At 37.6% G+C, this 18,633-nt stretch overlaps 2 protein-coding genes across 2 annotated transcripts; both read right to left on the bottom strand.

The window, feature by feature from the left end:
• Positions 1–16,359: 16,359 nt before the first annotated feature.
• Positions 16,360–16,983, bottom strand: LOC130962902 (uncharacterized). Its single transcript, XM_057889055.1, has one exon. The coding sequence runs from the start codon at positions 16,981–16,983 to the stop codon at positions 16,360–16,362; it is 624 nt and encodes a 207-aa protein (XP_057745038.1).
• Positions 16,984–17,016: 33 nt separating this feature from the next.
• Positions 17,017–17,604, bottom strand: LOC130962903 (uncharacterized). Its single transcript, XM_057889057.1, has one exon. The coding sequence runs from the start codon at positions 17,602–17,604 to the stop codon at positions 17,017–17,019; it is 588 nt and encodes a 195-aa protein (XP_057745040.1).
• Between the last annotated feature and the right edge of the window lie 1,029 nt (positions 17,605–18,633).

The following is an 18,633-nucleotide window of genomic DNA, read 5'->3' on the forward strand; positions in this document are numbered from 1 at the left end:
CCTTCACGTCTCGGGTTCGAACCTGGGAGGGTGCAAACACGCTATTTATTTTCTTGATTTCTTGGCACGGTAGTCACCCTTAGTCTTTGACTTCCTCATGGTCCCTTGTTCGAACCTTGTAGCATGCATGGGTAACCTTTTTTTCTTGATTTTCTTTCCTTATGGAGCCCGATTCTGCCCTCCACAAGGGCAGGGCAGAGTTTGCTTTCTCTTGGCTCCAAGGCACCATTTTGTGCTCTGCCCTTGGAGTCGGCAGGGCAGAGTTGCTTATTCTTGTTTGGTCACCTAATGTTGCCCTCCTAGAGGGCAGTCTGCCCTTGTGGAGGGCAATGTTGCTTCTCCCTTAGCATGCGGCACTCTCTTTCTCGATTCGGCCACGCTTTCCTTTTCTTGGCTACACTTCTTAGGCCACGCTTTTCATTTTCTTTTCTTTTCTTCACCTACAATAAACCAAAACAACCACTCAAAGTATCACTAAATTCAAGAGGCTTATAAATCAATTAAAATTCAATTAAAATGAGCTCAAACCTTAATGATTAACATTAAATTCATGGTGGTTGCTTGATTTAAAGAAGTTATGCATTTTCACTCCAAATCACTAACTTAGGATGCAAGAAAGTGCATAAATGCTAACAAAACAAGTGAAATTAGCTTGAAAAATGGGTATATGATGACTTGTCATCACTTGCTTACAATCTTCAATAGGTGGCCAATAGCAACAAACCTCATAATACAAATAGCTTTAACAAACAAGAGATACAGAGAAAATCACAAGTTAATAAGCACATACACACATAATCACAGAAAACACATATCACAGAGAAGTATGCGTAAACAAGTATGATACATGTCTAGTCCTATACAGGCCATGAGCTCATGTGTCAGTTTGTTGCCCGATTCTCGACACTGGTCCTGAGATACGCGTTTCGTACTGCCATCCATATCTCAGCCAACGTCCCTTCCATGAGCGTTACGCATCGCCGTCCTCATGGGGGAACCTTCCTTTCGGTCTCTAGTGAGCGTTACGCATTACCGTCCCCACTGAGCCGCCCCTATAGTATTAAGTGAGTGTTGCGCATCACCGTCCCCACTAGACACTTGGCACTAATGCCCAAACAACACTCAATTTTCTTTTAATCTTTACCCTCTACTCTACTCTGGCAGAGATCCATTTAATTAATACTTTCTTTTCTATCTGCTCTAGTATGGCAGACATTCATTAAAATCTTTTCAGTCACTGTTCTTTGCTCTTTTGTGGTAGAGATTCTTTTACTTAATATATCCTTCTCTTTTTGTTCTTTTTCTTTTCTTTTCCTTCTCATCTTTCTTTTTTATTTTCTTACTTCTTTTCTTTCTCCCTTATTTTCTTTTCTATCACTCTATAATATAAATTATCTTCGCATTATTCCCTCGCCTTTTCCTAAGTATCTTATGAAAAAGAATTATAAAATACTTTAGTTAAGTGTACGTTCTCTAAAACTTTTAAGACCATTTTATTTGCACTTCTCTGACTTATAATAATAACAATAATATAAATAAGATATTTTAAATGGAAAATAAATAATATTTATATATGTTCTTAAAAACTTAGCTTCGTAAAGCTTTTATTCTCAAAGTATTGTTATCTATGTTTTAAACCTCAAACTTTGATAAATTTTATTTTTAACTCAATATTATTTTACAAAATTATATTTGAACCTCACTTATCTCAATATTTATAAAAGTAACCCTAAATTTTTATAAAATACCCATTTTACCTCCGTACTTTATTTATTACCCAAAATACCCGAAAACTTATATAATTACAAATTATACCTCGATTTTTATATACAAATACAATGTTACCCTTCGAAAATAAAGTTTAAATACTAATTTTTCTCTTATACCAAAACCAAAATTCTTAGCCCTTTCCTTTCAAAATATTACTTGTATTTTAATCCGTTTTCGAGTTTTTTGGTTACCAATTTTTCACAGGTTTTAATTTAATCTTTCAATCACCAAATCTCATCAATTTTCTCAATATTAAAGCTTAACAATATCCCTCAAATACATTAAAAATGGTTCAATTCTTGTCAGGTCTATAATGGCCAAACTTTAAAGCATCGAATCAACGAGATTCAACAAAATTTCAAGCATAAAATCACTCAAATTCAAGCAATAATTATCAAACCAACAATCACGCATTAAGAATACATTTAATTCACATTAAAATTACCAAATCCTACCTCCATACGAATCAAAACAATGAAAACTCCGGAGAAGCTTTTTGATAGAGCTATTGAAAAAGAAACGTTAGAAATCATCTGTGCCTCATAAAACTCCAATTGGTCGAAGTCAAGGGGAAGGAGAGCTACGTCACCGTCAACTTCTACCAAAAAAAGTGATGCCAATATGTAGAGGAAGAGGATACAAACACTTTTATCGGAATAGATTTTTTATTGGAGTTACGGATCTCAAAAAATCGAAGTCGGAAGCTCTTGAGTTCCATGGAATTTACGTTCCCTCTCTTTTTTCTTTCTTCTTGTAAAGTTTATGAAAGAAAATGAGATGCTAATGATGGTGATTGATAATAATGAGGATGGTTTTGAATGGTTTAGTGACACGTAGGGGTGGGTGTCATGAAACTAAGCTACTGAGTCAGCGATTCAAGTTATAAATATCTTAAATGGATAATTTTAAATGTTGGATATATTAAAACACAAGTAATAATTTATATGAGTTACTAATATACATGACATTAGCAACATAACGATAAAAGATATACGGTGAAGCATTAGCAAAGCTAGGTTCATCGAAGAATATCGATATTTACTCATATCAGTGGATATTGAGCTCGATAATAATACTATTAACTAAATTCTATTTTTAAAATTAAAAATATCATTTACTCAAATTAAAATATACATATACTTTTTATTATTTATAAATTACTAAAATTATAGTGTTAGTTATGTAAAATACTTTATCATAATAAAAATATATATAAGAATCTGAATTTAATTGAACTCAAATAGTTATAAAACTAATTTAATTACTTTTAATAAAATAATTTATAAAAATAAGGAACTTCAGTTAATAAAATAAATTATAACTTATTTATATTTAGATTTTAAAAAAATGTGGGTCATTACATTATTATTATTGCCAGAAAATTATTATCTTTTTTACTTATATTTTTATTTTTCTAATTATTAGAGCGGCCATTGCCATTATTGTTGCTAAAGTTTTGTTATCAATTTTTTTTATATCTTACTGATGAGCGAATAATTTATACGCTTTTTGGCATTATTTTTAGGTAGTTTTTAGTATGATTTAGTTAGTTTTTAGTATATAATTATTAGTGTTTATGCAAAAATCACATTTCTGGACTTTACTATGAGTTTGCATATTTTTCTGTGATTTCAGGTATTTTCTGAATGAAATTGAGGGACCTGAGCAAAAATCTGATTCAGAGGATGAAAAAGGACTGCAGATGTTGTTGGATTTTGACCTCCCTACACTCGAAATAGATTTTCTGGAGCTATAGAAGCCCAATTGGCGTGCTCTTAATAGTCTATACTTTTTTCGATTTTTGATGGCCCAAATTGGTGTCAAAACTTTGGTTAGAGACCCTTTTCTGGCATTAAACGCGAGAACTGGCATAAAAGCTGGAGTTAAACGCCCAAACTGGCACCAGAGCTGGCGTTTAACTCCAAGAAAAGCCTATGCACGTGAAAGCTACAATGTTCAGCCCAAGCACACACCAAGTGGGCCTCGGAAGTGGATTTCTGCAACATTTACTTATTTCTGTAAACCTTAGGTTACTAGTTCACTATAAATAGGACCTTTTACTATTGTATTTTCATCTTTTGATCATCTTTGATCTTGGGATCAGGTCTTTGAACCTTTTTCAATGGTTTCATGTTATTTGGGAGGCATGGCCATTCGGCCATGTCTAGACTTTGTTCTTATGTATTTTCCACGGTGGAGTTTCTACACCTCATAGATTAAGGTGTGGAGCTCTGCTGATCCTCATGAATTAATGCAATTACTACTATTTTCTATTCAATTCAAGCTTATTCTTATTCTAAGATATCCATTCGCACTTCAACATGATGAATGTGGTGATCAAGTGACACTCATCACCATTCTCACTTATGAACGCGAGCCTGACAACCACTTCCGTTCTACCTGAAAACAAGCTTGAATGCATATCTCTTGGCCTCCTGGTCCACGATGCATGGTTGCCTCTCCTGACAACAGAGCCTTCCATTCTGTGAGATTAGAGTCTTTGTGGTATAAGCTAGAATCAATTGGCAGCATTCTTGAGATTTGGAAAGTCTAAACCTTGTCTGTGGTATTCCGAGTAGGATCTGGGATGGGATGACTGTAACGAGCTTCAAACTCGCGAGTGTCAGGCGCAGTGGCAGTGTGCAAAAGGATCAATGGATCTTATTCTGACACGATCGAGAACCAACAGATGATTAGCCCTACGTAACCCGTAGCTGGACCATTTTCACTGAGAGGACGGACAGTAGCCATTGACAACGGTGATCCCCCAACATACAGCTTGCCATGGAAGGGAGTACGCAAGATTGGATGAGGACAATAGGAAAGCAGAGGTTCAGAGAGAACAAAGCATCTTCATACACTTATCTGAAATTCCCACTAATGAATTACATAAGTATCTCTATCTTATTTTATGTCTTATTCATCTTTTAATTCTCAAAACTCCAAAACCATTTGAATCTGTCTGACTGAGATTTACAAGATGATCATAGCTTGCTTCAAGCCGACAATCTCCGTGGGATCGACCCTTACTCACGTAAGGTATTACTTGAACGACCCAGTGCACTTGCTGGTCAGCTGCACGGAGTTGTGAAGAAGCATGAAAATCACGATTCCGTGTACCAAGTTTTTGGCACCGTTGCCGGGGATTGTTCAAGTTTGGACAAATGACGGTTTATCTTGTTACTTAGATTAGGTAATTTTTTTATTTTGTTCTTCAGATTTTTTAAGAACAAATTCTAGAGTTTCAGATGATGCTTTTATCATCACAGGAGCCAGTTGATTCCCATCAATTTGGTTGTTGTATGTAATGTCCTGCTGAAGTTTGGTTAGCCATGTCTAATCTTTTTAGACTGAAGCTTTATACTAACATTGCATGATTCTTGGAATTCTTATTAAAAATTTTGAGTTTCTTATTTTCTTTTTCAAAATAATTTTCAAAAAAAATACAAAAAATTTTTAAAATCATAAAATCAAAAATATTTTTTGTGTTTCTTGTTTGAATCTAGTGTCAATTGCATGTTTTTATTTTTCTTGCATTTTTCGAAAACTCATGCATTGTGTTCTTCATTGATCTTCAAGTTGTTCTTGATGATTTTCTTTGTCTGATCTTTAAATTCTCTTGTTTTGTGTCTTTTGTTGTTTCTCATGCGCATTCTCAAATTGTTAGTGTCTCTAGTATAAAAATTTCTATGTTTGGTGTCTTGCACATCTTTCTTTTCTTAAAAATTTTTCAAAATTATGTTCTTGGTGTTCATCTTGACATTCAAACTATTCTTGCATGCATTCCTTGTTTTGATCTTAGTTTTTCATGATTAGTTTCATTTTGTTGTTTTTCTCTCTCATCATTAAAAAAAATTCAAAAAAAATTTCAAAATTATGTCTTTTCAAGTCAATAATACAGAGAATTGAAGATTCAGAACATACAGCAGAGGAATCACAGAGAAAAAGCTGGGCATTCAAAACGCCCAGTGAAGAAGGAATTCTGGCGTTTAAACGCCAGCCAGGGTACCTGGCTGGGCGTTCAACGCCCGAGGAGGTAGCCAAGTTGGCGTTAAACGCCAGAATGGATACCATTCTGGGCGTTTAACGCCAGGATAGCACCATGAGGTAGTTTTGTTTTCAATTCAAATCTTTTTCAATTTTTCAAGTTTTAAAACAAAATTTTCAAAATCTTATCTTTTTCATATTCTCTCTTATCAATCACATCTATTTAAAAATCAAATCTTTTCCATTTTTCTTTTAATATTTTTGAAAATCCTTGCTAACAATTAATGTTGTGATTCAAAAATTTCAAGCTTATTACTTTCTTGTTAAGAAAGGTTCAATATTTGAATTTTAGAATCATATCTTTTAGTTTCTTATTAGTCAAGTCATCAATTTTAAAAAAAAGGGAATGATGCTGACAACCCTGACCTCCTTGCACTCTAACAGGTATAACTTGAGCTACAAAGGTCCAATTGACGTGATTTCAGTGGCATTGGAAAGCTAACTTCTAGATCTTTCCAATGATTTATAATAGTATATACTTCTTTTTCAACCTATATGGCCATATTGGTGCCTAACTTGACTTTTTCCAAGTTAAGCACCGAAAGAAGAACCAACGCTCTAAAAGCTTGCAGCCAGGGCAGCGCCTAACTTCAAAATCCTGAAGTTAGGCACCATGATCAAAGGATTTTCAATATGCACACTGCCAAGGCCAAGCCTAACTTCAATTTCTTAAATTTAAGTGCCAATCCAAGGAAAAGGAGTGGTCCCTGCATCCATCAATTATTATGCTCGAAGATTTTAATTAATTTCGATTAAACTTTATTTTATTTATAAATAGGAAAAGATATTATTTCGTTTTGGAGAATATATTTTACTTTAATTAGGATTAGATATAAAAGGAGAAGAGATCTTGACCTAGGGAATCTTCTAATTTTTTCACACTTTCCTACTTTTCTCTACTAGGGTTTATGTTCTCCACGAGGATCTAAGCCTCCATTGTTAAGGCTAGGAGCTCTATTTACTTTGATGGATTAATAATTATTTGTTCGTGTACTTTTGATTAATATTTTGATTATTGTTTAAGAATTGGTTTCGTTCTTCATCCTAGAAATTAGTGATTACTGGGAAATAACTCTAATTCAACTTGAATTCTATTTGAATCTTGGAAAAGTTATATCACTAGAATTACATCTTGAAATCAATTCCTCACAACTCTCTATTTATTTGGATTTAACGCGATACGTGACATATAATTGTCTTATTTTTGGGTATCTAGGATTTCTGTGGCTCATAAACTAGTTTTGAACTTAACCCTCTAATCGGAACCAAGTGATCAAGGGAATTAGCGATTGATGAAGGTTAGAGGAGACTAAAAAGGTCTAAGAAATTAGGGTTTAGTCACATATAGTTTTCCATGAACATAATCTTTGCATGATCAAGATAGTTAACATTGAATATTAATCCAAATATTTAAATATCTTCGACACCGTAACTATTTTTATCATATTATTTTCTTAACCAATTTTAGTTTGCTCTTATTTAATTTTCTATTTTTATGTTATTTGCTATTAAAACCCTAAATTTTTATTGTCTAAGTAGAATAATCAATTGACTATTGTTGCTTGATCCATTAATCCTCGGGGGATTGACCCTCTCTCCCCTGAGGTATTACTTGGTACGACCCAGTGCACTTGCCGATTAGTTTGTGGGTTATAAATTCCGCGCCAACCACCCTTATGGGCTCCTTCACTTTCTCAATAATCAATGCACCTTAATTTAGTTTAATAAGCAATATAATATTGTCAACATAACCAGGAGAAATTAGACTTTTCAAGAAAATAGTTCCTCAAGTAAACTTTAACTCGTTCAACAAACTTTAATTTCAATCCCGGTTCATCCAAATTCACCTCAACCATCAACACAACGATATCCAATCAAATTAGCGTATCTGGTAAACAATGATTTCCAAACCAGCTTGCAACAGCGTCCATTATTATCACATAAATTTCAAATCAACTACAAAATCAAGACATCAACTTAACCAAAAATTCAAGCACGGATCACAGTCTCAATTCAAACTCAATTCGTAAAACTCAATTTATATTTCAATTTAGTAAGCAACAGCAAATTTATTAACACTCACAACCAAAGATTCCATCACAATCATAGCCAATCATTCACAGCAAAAAATCTAAGCTCAATAACATTATAATTATTAACATATTGTAATTAGCTACTATACTTTTGGGCATTCTTAAATTAAAATAGTTAATTCTAAAATAAAATCCCCTACTTCAATGTCGCATTTAGGAGAAATCAGAGGCGGAATTGTTGCGATAGCGGTTGAGCCAGCAAGAACAGCAGCTGCAACGGCTAACTCTGACAGTGCTTCCCGGTAACCAGGGGCGCAGCCACTACCACGGCAGCACCTCGAAGGGTGGCGGCCATGGCAGCATAAACGAAGATGGTTCTAATGGCAATGGAGCTCCATAGCGAGTCAACAGCGACAACAACTCCTCCCTCACAACCTCAAATCTCTCCCTATGTGTATCTGTCTATGTATGTGCTTCTTTATTTGTTTCATGTGTGGTGTGTTTATGGGTGAGTGAGTGGTAAAGAGTGGGTGAGCGTGGCTCACTGAGGAACAAACGGGTGTGGAAGGGGGGTTACGTGAGTGTGAGTTGAGTAAGAGGGTATAGAGTTAGTAAAATTAGGGCTTGGAATTAGGAATTTAGGATTTGAGTAGAGTATTAAGTTGAAATCAAATTTAATCAAATATAATTAATTTTAAAAAATACTATTTATTTTTCAATCTACAATTTATTCTTAATTAAATACTCTAATTTAAAAAAAAGTTAAGGATAAATTAATAAATTTTTTTGTTCATAATATTAACTAAAACTTTAAATTATTTCAATTTAAATTGTATAAAGCTTTTATTATTTTCAATTATTAAAATGTTAAATCCCTAATAGATTTTAAACTCAAAATATTATAAAATTTATTTTAATTACTTTCTAAGAAAATAATTCTTTAAATATAATTATCCAATATAATAAATCATAAATAACTCAATATTTAATTTTCAAAAGCTCAGGTTGTTATAGTAATAGCTATAATATCATTATCATCATGTTATTTTAATATTGTTCTCCCAATTTTCGTTGGTTATTCCACCTCTGTATTTCCAGGATTCTGTCTTTCTTGGGCCTCGGTTGAGATTGATGGGATTCTTGAATCCCTAATGTCTCATTGGAATTTTTCTCCATCATGTTGAATTTAGAAAATCTTTTAAAGAGATTAACAAGTGTTAATCTCTGAAGATTCTTGATCTCCTAACTGGTGCTGCCGATTCTTTCATACTTCTTTTCTCCAACTCTCTAACGAAATTGATTCGGCTTGAATTTCTCTGTAATTCGATCTTTCCCATTCTTTCCTTCAACAATGTCTTCTAGTAAGAATTCACAGGTTCTGTTTTCATGGCCTAGATGTCCACAACATCGACAATAGATCCCAATTCTCTCATATCGTAGTTGCACCACAATCTTCTTTCCTCTCGGGCCTACTAGATTGTTTTTTTCACGCAGCATCCTTGTGGAATCCATATGAACTCTTGTTTTCATAATCCTCCCCTCCCTTCCTTGGACTTTAAAAAAGTCCACCTCCATACTTTCTTCTGTCACCTATTTTATGTCCAAGCTCTAGGGTTTTACAATATTCAGGGAGTCCCCAGAATTGTATCCAAATAGATATTTTTGAATAATCTTCCTTTTCAACCTCAATTCCTATCCTTCATCGCCGTAAGTGAATGATATAATTTTTTGAGAGCCATAGAGAGCCCTTCTCCTTTCTGATCACATCAATTTCCTTGTCAAAAAAGAATTCACATATATTATTGCTATAAAACCCTCCGGTCTCCCCCATATAGCTCCCAATACTACTTCCATCGTACCAATCACAAATTTTGAGTCTGTCATCAATCTCCCTTTGAGGCTTCATTCACAATTTTCCACCCCTTCCTTTATGTCTTCTTCATTAAAGAATAGATCACCAAATTCTTCTTCATCGGTCTCTTCTCTCCTTTTCCCCTAGATCCTCCTGATTTTACCATCCAACTGAAAAGCACAATTGTATCTCAGCACTCTCAATAGACACACAATGTAACACCCTAATAAGCCTAAGCCTTACCTCGCGTCGTAAAGCCAAGGTTAATCAGAGATTACGACAGTTCTAAACTCATACATAATATATATATATAGAAAGAATAGCATAATCTAGAAGCCCGATGAAAGATATAGCTCAAAAACAGAATTTCGAAGCACAAACGTACTAACAGAGCTACTAGCTTAAGGCATAAGAAACAGAGAAGATATAACAAAAGATAAGTATATAATATCATAGGGAACTAGTCACGACTCGCAGAGTTTAAGCCGGCTAGCCATATACTGATATACATAACCATACAGTGAAAACAGCTTATACAAGTTTTGTTCTCTCAAATACATGCTTCTCGGCAAAACAAAATACAAAAGGAGAGATGTATAAACAAAATAAACCAAAAAGAACTCCAAAATGATCCAAGATTCTCCGCTGCGGTCACCAATCAAAGCAACTCACCGAGGTGGGTTGCGACCTGCATCTGAAAAACACAACAACAATATGGTATGAGAACCGGAGGTTCTCAGTATAGTAACAGTTCCCATTGATATAGGATATAAGACCCCGGGACGCCAAAGGCAATCCTAAGCTTCATATCCATCACAAGATTCAACTTAAAGCATTATAAAACATTTAAGCATAATATACCAACTTGACTTAAATAAACCAGGTTATCTATCTTAAGGGATTTCTATTCTAACCAAACACCGCTGTCCCACAGCCTTCACCAACCGATCCTCCATGCGATCCCATCGCCATCGCCTTCCGAACCTCCTCAATCCCAGCAGAAAACACAGATAATATTCAAAGCAAATAAAGCACAAGTAGTAGCATATATGGCAAATAATTCAGATAGCAAGTAAGCATGTTATTCAATTAGGCAAACCATTACAAGTAGACAAAGCATACAAGCAGATAAGAAATGCATATGATGAATGCCTGCCCTACTGGCTGTGATATCACATTGTCGGTTCAACTGCCAACCCGACACATCTCCATGGAGACGTCGCCCTTCGGATTTCTCATATGGGAACCCCCGAGATATAGTGCCCGGATCACTGTCCAGGTACCGGCGCCTGCTCGCCCTATAGATCCGAAGGGATGTGAGCGGGATATTCTTGCCTCAGACCTCACATCTCAACGTAAGCGGGATTAACCACCGTCCTTACCCCGCCGCCACTACCTCGACAGGCAGGATTAACCACCGTCCCTGCCAGGCGCATAACGTCTCAAAATATCATGTAAAAAAATATTATTTCAGTGATTTTCAAAAGTATTTTCAGCATACATAGATCCATCACATCAATCCGAGTCCCCGACTCATCTCAACCATTGTCCCTTTTATAACTCAGTTTCCAAATACCAAAAGTCCATCATTTCTCATCTCATATACCAATCATCCTTCACCTAATATCAAACCATTCTCAGCACGCCAGAAACCTAGACCTCTATTTTCTAATTTACCTTAAAATCATGTACTAGAGCCCTTAATTTATATCCCATGTTCTAATACTCAAAACTAGGCCCAAACGTCTTAAAATAGTGTTATAGAAGCTTACAACTTTGTTGGGAAGGCAAAATAGTTGAAAACAAATAAATTTTTGAGAAACGGGATGTGTGCACCCGCACATCTTTGCAAAATTTCAGATTTTTAACACCAACTTTGAATGATCATAACTTCCTCTACAAAATTCTAATTTTCACAAACTTTATACCGATTCAAAGAGTTTTCAAAGATCTTTAATTCTAAACAATTTTCAATAAATTTCGAAAACCGAGGCAAAAGTTATGCTCGAACAAAGTTTACCAAAAACTCAATTTTTCCAAACTTCACAATTACCACCCTATCTCACCATACCCATACCAAATCATACCAAACCGTCCAAAGCTCCATTTTTCATCAAAATGTACCTGTTATAGCATAATACATCAACCTCACCACATTTTCCTTCTCATTTCATTATTCTCAATTCCAACATCAACTATATAACTCTTATGATCAAAATCACCATCAAACCCACCATTTCATAAATCATAACACTACAATTATCATAAGAACCAACTCCCAATCCATACAATCATTCAACATCATCATATCATTATAATTCATCACAATCAACTCAACATTCATCAATTCATCAACATTTAACACACCAACCATCATTTTAGTTCAACCTATCCTATTGGTCACTAGCCTATGTGTCCATGAATATTATATACTACATAGAGGAAACCGAAACCATACCTTGGCCGATTCCTTTTATGCACCCAAACTCAAAATGAGCACCAACAAGCTTCCAACTACAATCCAAGCTTTCAAATCCACTCCAACAAGCACAAATAAGTTCCAAAAACTCCCAAAGCCACAATAATCAAACTATATACATATAAATCACCACAAATCAACCTAGGGTTCAACATAAGCATAATCTCACAAGGGTTTAAGAGCTTTTACCTTTTCCAACAGATTTGACAACACAAATCCAAAGCTAAGCAAGGATTAGAGCAAACCTAAACATCCAAATCACAAAAACCCACTTAACCCAAAACTCTAATAAAACCCGAAATTTTGAAGAGCAGAACTGGAAGGATTTCGTGATTACCTTGAGGGTTTCTTGGGTGGGTTTTGTAGAGCTCTTCACAAGGAACGCGTAGCCGCAAACAGTGCGGCGATCGGAGCTCCGTAGCTCAAGATATGAGCTTGGGAAGTTTGAAGTGAATAGTAACAATGGTGGAAAGCTCTCACCTCTCTCCTCACTTCAGCTGCTGTTGTGTTTAGGTTATGAGGATGAAAGTGACTGAAATGGGTTCATTTAAGTGTATTTATATGTTGGGCTTGGGCCCAACTTGGGCCCGGTCCAACCCGTTAGTGTTTTTAGCCCGTTTGGCCTAACTTCGGGCCAAACCTTTAAAATAAATGCCCGGTTTTCTATTCCTAATGTTTTTCTAAAGTTTTTGATGGTTTTCACTTTTTATTGTGCGGTACTGGGCAGACTTGAACCGGTTCAACCGGTTCAACTGCAGGTTCGTAATTTTTCACGATTTTTCGTAAAAAGCACATTTTCTGACTCAGAAAGACCCACTGAGTCCAAAAATCACCTTTAAATCCTCAAATTCTCTCTCTAACCTTTCGGAATCTAATTTGGGCAATTAATTCACTTAATTAACCGGTTGATTAGTTGCGGTTCTTACATTCTCCCCACTAAATAAGAAATTTTGCCCTCAAAATTTGAATCACCTGAGAAAAGCTCGGGATAATCCTTTCGCATCTCAGACTCCAATTCCCAAGTGTGCTCTTCTACTCCTGCTCGCTCCCAAGCAACTTTAACCAATGGGACATTCTTTCCTCGCAGCTTCTTCACACTAGTGTCATCGATCCTCACTGGTATCACTTGGAGAGTCAAGTTCTCTTTCAACTTGACCGATTCAGGCTCCCAACACATGAGCCGCATCCGACGTGTATTTACAGAGCTGTGACACGTGGAATACGTCATGCAAGTTAGACAGATGAGGTGGCAAAGCTACTTGATACGCCACCGGCCCGAATCTCTTCAAAACCTCAAACGGTCCTATATATCTTGGGTTCAACTTCTTGGTCTTGATTGCTCTTCCAATCCCAGTTGTCGGTGTAACCCTAAGGAATACATGTTCTCCCACTTCAAACTCTAAGGGTTTCCTTCTCTGATCCGCATAACTCTTCTGTCGACTTTGGGCAGTTGAAATCCTTGCACGAATCTTCTTAATGTTCTCAGTAGTCTCTGCTATCAAATCTGGACCCAAAACACTTACTTCTCCAAATTCATACCAACAAAGTGTAGACTGACACTTTCGCCCATACAAAGCCTCATACGGAACCATCCCAATGCTTGCATGAAAACTGTTGTTATATGCAAACTCCACCAATGGCATGTAACGATCCCAACTCCCAGGTTGATCCAACACACATGCTCTCAGCATATCTTCCAACGTTTGAATAGTCCTTTCCGATTGTCCATCTGTTTGTGGATGATACGCCGTACTAAGACATAGCTTCGTACCGAAAGCTCTTTGGAAAGCTCCCCAAAACCTTGATGTGAATCGGGGATCACGGTCCGATACTATGCTTGACGGCACACCATGCAACCTCACTATCTCCTTGATGTATAATCTTGCCAACTCTTCCATAGAACAGTTTAGTCGGATAGGCAGAAAATGAGCGGATTTGGTTAAGCGATCTACGATCACCCAAATCGCATCAAACCCCTACCTAATCCTCAGTAAACCGGTAACAAAATCCATAGCAATTCCTTCCCACTTCCACTGAGGAATCTCAAGTGATTGTAGCATTCCTGATGGTTTTTGATGCTCTATCTTCACTTTCTGGCAGGTCAAACATTTGGATACCACTGTAGCTACATCACCCTTCATCCCCGGCCACCAGAACATCTTTTTCAAGTCATAATACATCTTCGTGCTCCTGGGATGAATAGAAAACCCACTGTTGTGAGCCTCCAACAGCAAGTTTTGCCTCAAATTCCCAACATCTGGTATGCAAATCCTTCCCTTGTATCTCCATAACCCTTCATCATCCTTAGTGAATTCTTCGCGTCTCTTATCACTAACTGGTTGAAACAATTGCTGAAACTTCTGCTCATCTTGCTGAGCCCTTTGTATTTCTGATTTAAATGTGCTTGAAATCTGTAACTGGTTCAAACAAGCTCTTCCGGCAACTTCACTAATATCCAGCTTAAGATCTACAAACTTATCCACTAGTTCTTCTTCTTTGATTCTCATCCAAGCAATTGTTAAAGATTTCCGACTCAAAGCGTCTGCTACTACGTTCGCCTTTCCAGGGTGATAACTCAACTCGAAATCATAATCTTTAAGCAACTCTATCCACCTTCTCTGGCGCATATTTAGCTCTTTCTGATCAAAGATGTACTTGAGACTCTTATGATCAGAAAAGACGCTAAACCTTACTCCGTATAAGTGGTGTCTCCAAATCTTCAATGCAAACACAATTGCCGCTAATTCCAAGTCATGAGTGGGGTAATTCACCTCATGCGGTCTCAGCTGACGCGATGCGTAAGCCACCACATTCCGGTGTTGCATCAACACGCAACCCAAACCCTTCAAAGAAGCATCACAATATACCTCAAACGGTTCACGTGATTCCGGTAGGATTAGAACAGGTGCTGAAGTTAATCTCTGCTTTAACGTTTGAAAACTTTCTTCGCACTCCGACGTGCACTCGAACAGCACTTCTTTCCTTGTTAACTTTGTCATTGGTAGTGCAATCCGGGAAAATCCTTCGATAAATCTCCGGTAATATCCGGCTAAACCCAAAAAGCTTCTGACTTCCGTCACAGTCGTCGATCTTTCCCATTCCATCACCGCTTCTACCTTAGAAGGATCTACAGCTATTCCTCCTTTACTCACTACGTGGCCTAAGAACTTTACTTCCTCCTTCCAGAACTCGCACTTTGATAACTTAGCGTATAACTTCCGCTCCTTTAAGATTTATAGTACAATCCTCAAGTGTTCTTCATGCTCCTTTACCGTCTTAGAGTAAACTAAGATGTCATCTATGAAAACCACCACGAATTTGTCCAAAAAGGGACGAAACACTCTGTTCATGTAATCCATGAAAACAGCAGGTGCATTCGTTAACCCAAAAGACATTACCGCAAACTCGTAGTGTCCATAGTGTGTTCTAAAGGCAGTCTTAGGGATATCATCCTCCTTCACTCTTATCTAGTGGTAGCCGGATCTCAAATCAATCTTGGAAAACACTCCAGCTCCTTGCAATTGATCCATCAAGTCATCTATCCTTGGCAGCGGGTACTTGTTCTTCACTGTCACTTTATTTAACTGTCGGTAATCCACACACAAATGCATCCCTCCATCTTTCTTCTTCACCAATAAAACTGGCGCTCCCCACGGTGATACACTCGGTCAAATGAACCTCTTATTCAGAAGCTCTTCCAACTGAGTCTTTAGCGCCGCCATCTCTATAGGAGCCATTCTATACGGTGCAATCGATACTGGTCCGGCTCCCGGCACCAATTCAATCGCAAACTCAATTTCCCTTTTAGGTGGGAACTCAGGGATATCTTCCGGGAACACTTCTGGAAAATCTCTAACCACTGGAATTTGATCTAAGTTCTGGGCATCGCCCAACGTATTAGCAGCCAACAGAATATAACCCTGACACTCCTCCCCACTATAATGCACCATTACAGAGTTCAGGTAATACCCTGTAGCTGCCACTGCTCCATTTTCTCCTTCCGGCATAAACCAAATTGTCCGTTCAAAGCAATCCAACAAAATCCGGTTCTTTGATAACTAATCAAACCCCAAAATCATCTCCAGCCCCACCATTGGTAAACAGATCAAATCGTGTACAAAGTCTCTACCCTCAAGCTTGAAACCTACTTGTCTACAGCCTGACCTAGTCATAATTGTTTAATGCGGAGTATGTACATGTAGATCAAAAGGTAACTCTGATACTTTCAAGCCTAATTCCTCAACTTTAGCAAATGAAATAAACGAATGCGAAGCTCCAGTATCATATAATGCAACTGAGGATTTATCACCAATTAGACATATACCTTTCATCAAAGGATCCGCCTTGGAAGCATCCTTGGCATTCACAGCAAAGACTCGACCTTGATGCTGACTTTGGCCCGCATTCTGATTCCTCCCACGAGGGCAATCCCTCGCAATGTGGCCAGGTAACCCACACTTGAAGCAACCACCTAAACCAATCTTACATGAGTCATAAGGGTGAAAACGTCCACAACGATCACAAGCTAAATCCGGAGAACTCTTACTCTGATTTCCTCTTCCTTTAGCATACTGAAACTGATTCTGATTGTTCTTTCTGAAGCCCCCTTGGCCTTGAGGAGTATATCCCCCTCTTTTGAAGCTTTGTCCTCTAGGATGAAAATACTTGCCACGCCCACGACTAGAGCTCCCTCCATGAGTGTCCTTAGATGCCGCCACTGTCTTGGCATACTCCTCCACTACCCTTGCTTTGTTCACCAAGTCGGAGAAGACACGGATCTCCATAGGAGCCACAGCAGTCATAATGTTGTCCTTCAAGCCCTTTTGGTACTTAATTCACCTCCAGCTCTCGAAAGTCTCCGGGTCACCCTGACATACCCGAGAAAACCTACAAAGCTCTTCAAACTTGTTGGTGTACTCTGCCACAGACATGGAACCTTGCTTCAGCTGCATTAGCTCCATCTCCTTTGCTTCCCTTGCAGACTCAGGAAAGTATTTCTTGTAGAAGGCCGTTTGGAACACCTCCCATGGAATGTCAGTGTTCTGAAGCTGTAGCAAACGACACTCAGCTTGCCACCAGGGCTGGGCCTCTCCCGCTAGCTGATAAGCGGCAAACTCTACATATTGATTGAGAGGAACATGCTGCACCTGTAAAGCACGCTCTATAGCCTGGAACCAGTGGTCCGCTTCAATAGGATCTGTGGATCCTCGGAAAGTTGGCGGATGAACCTTGAGGAACGTCGCCAAGGTCATCGGAACTCCTCCTGTGTTATCGCTGTTACCCTCAGCATTATCATTGGTATTCCCTTCGCCATTCCCATTTCTGTTGCCATTCCCAGTCGGTTGGCCCAATCTCTGCACTGCTTGCAGAGTCGCAGCAGCATTAGCTTCCATGGTGTTAGCGAGATTTGCCATTGCCGCCATGAATTCGGCGTGATTGTCAGCTGGTTGCTCATTCCTACTTCCTCGCGTACGCGTTCGACCTCGCCCGCGAGTAGCCATGTAGGATTTCTGTCTACACCAAACAATAGATATCAAGGTGATCAGTCTCAATATCAAAAGTCTAGTGCTTCAATTAACCCAAACAGGCACTCACAAACAAGCATGCTATGCATATATCAAATAGATAACCTAATAGCATCAAAGAAAAGACACACAGAGTATGCAATGAAGAACAATCGGTCCATCCCTCAGGCTCACGAGGACGAACCGCTTTGATACCACTAAATGTAACACCCTAATTAGCCTAAGCCTTACTTCGCGTCGTAAAGCCAAGGTTAATCAGAGATTACGACAGTTCTAAACTCATACATATATATATATATATATATATATATATATATATATATATATATATATATATATAGAAAGAATAGCATAATCTAGAAGCCCGATGAAAGATATAGCTCAAAAATAGAATTTCGAAGCACAAACGTACTAACAGAGCTACTAGCTTAAGGCATAAGAAACAGAGAAGATATAACAAAAGATAAGTATATAATATCATAGGGAACTAGTCACGACTCGCAGAGTTTAAGCCGGCTAGCCATATACTGATATACACAACCATACAGTGAAAACAGCTTATACAAGTTTTGTTCTCTCAAAGACATGCCTCTAGGCAAAACAAAATACAAAAGGAGAGATGTATAAACAAAATAAACCAAAAAGAACTCCAAAATGATCCAAGATTCTCCGCTGCGGTCACCAATCAAAGCAACTCACCGAGGTGGGTTGTGACCTGCATCTGAAAAACACAACAACAATATGGTATGAGAACCGGAGGTTCTCAGTATGGTAACAGTTCCCAGTGATATAGGATATAAGACCCCGGGACGCCAAAGGCAATCCTAAGCTTCATATCCATCACAAGATTCAACTTAAAGCATTATAAAACATTTAAGCATAATATACCAACTTGACTTAAATAAACCAGGTTATCTATCTTAAGGG

The sequence above is a fragment of the Arachis stenosperma genome, chromosome 2 (assembly GCF_014773155.1).
Source record: "Arachis stenosperma cultivar V10309 chromosome 2, arast.V10309.gnm1.PFL2, whole genome shotgun sequence".
In the NCBI taxonomy this organism is placed as follows: domain Eukaryota; kingdom Viridiplantae; phylum Streptophyta; class Magnoliopsida; order Fabales; family Fabaceae; genus Arachis; species Arachis stenosperma.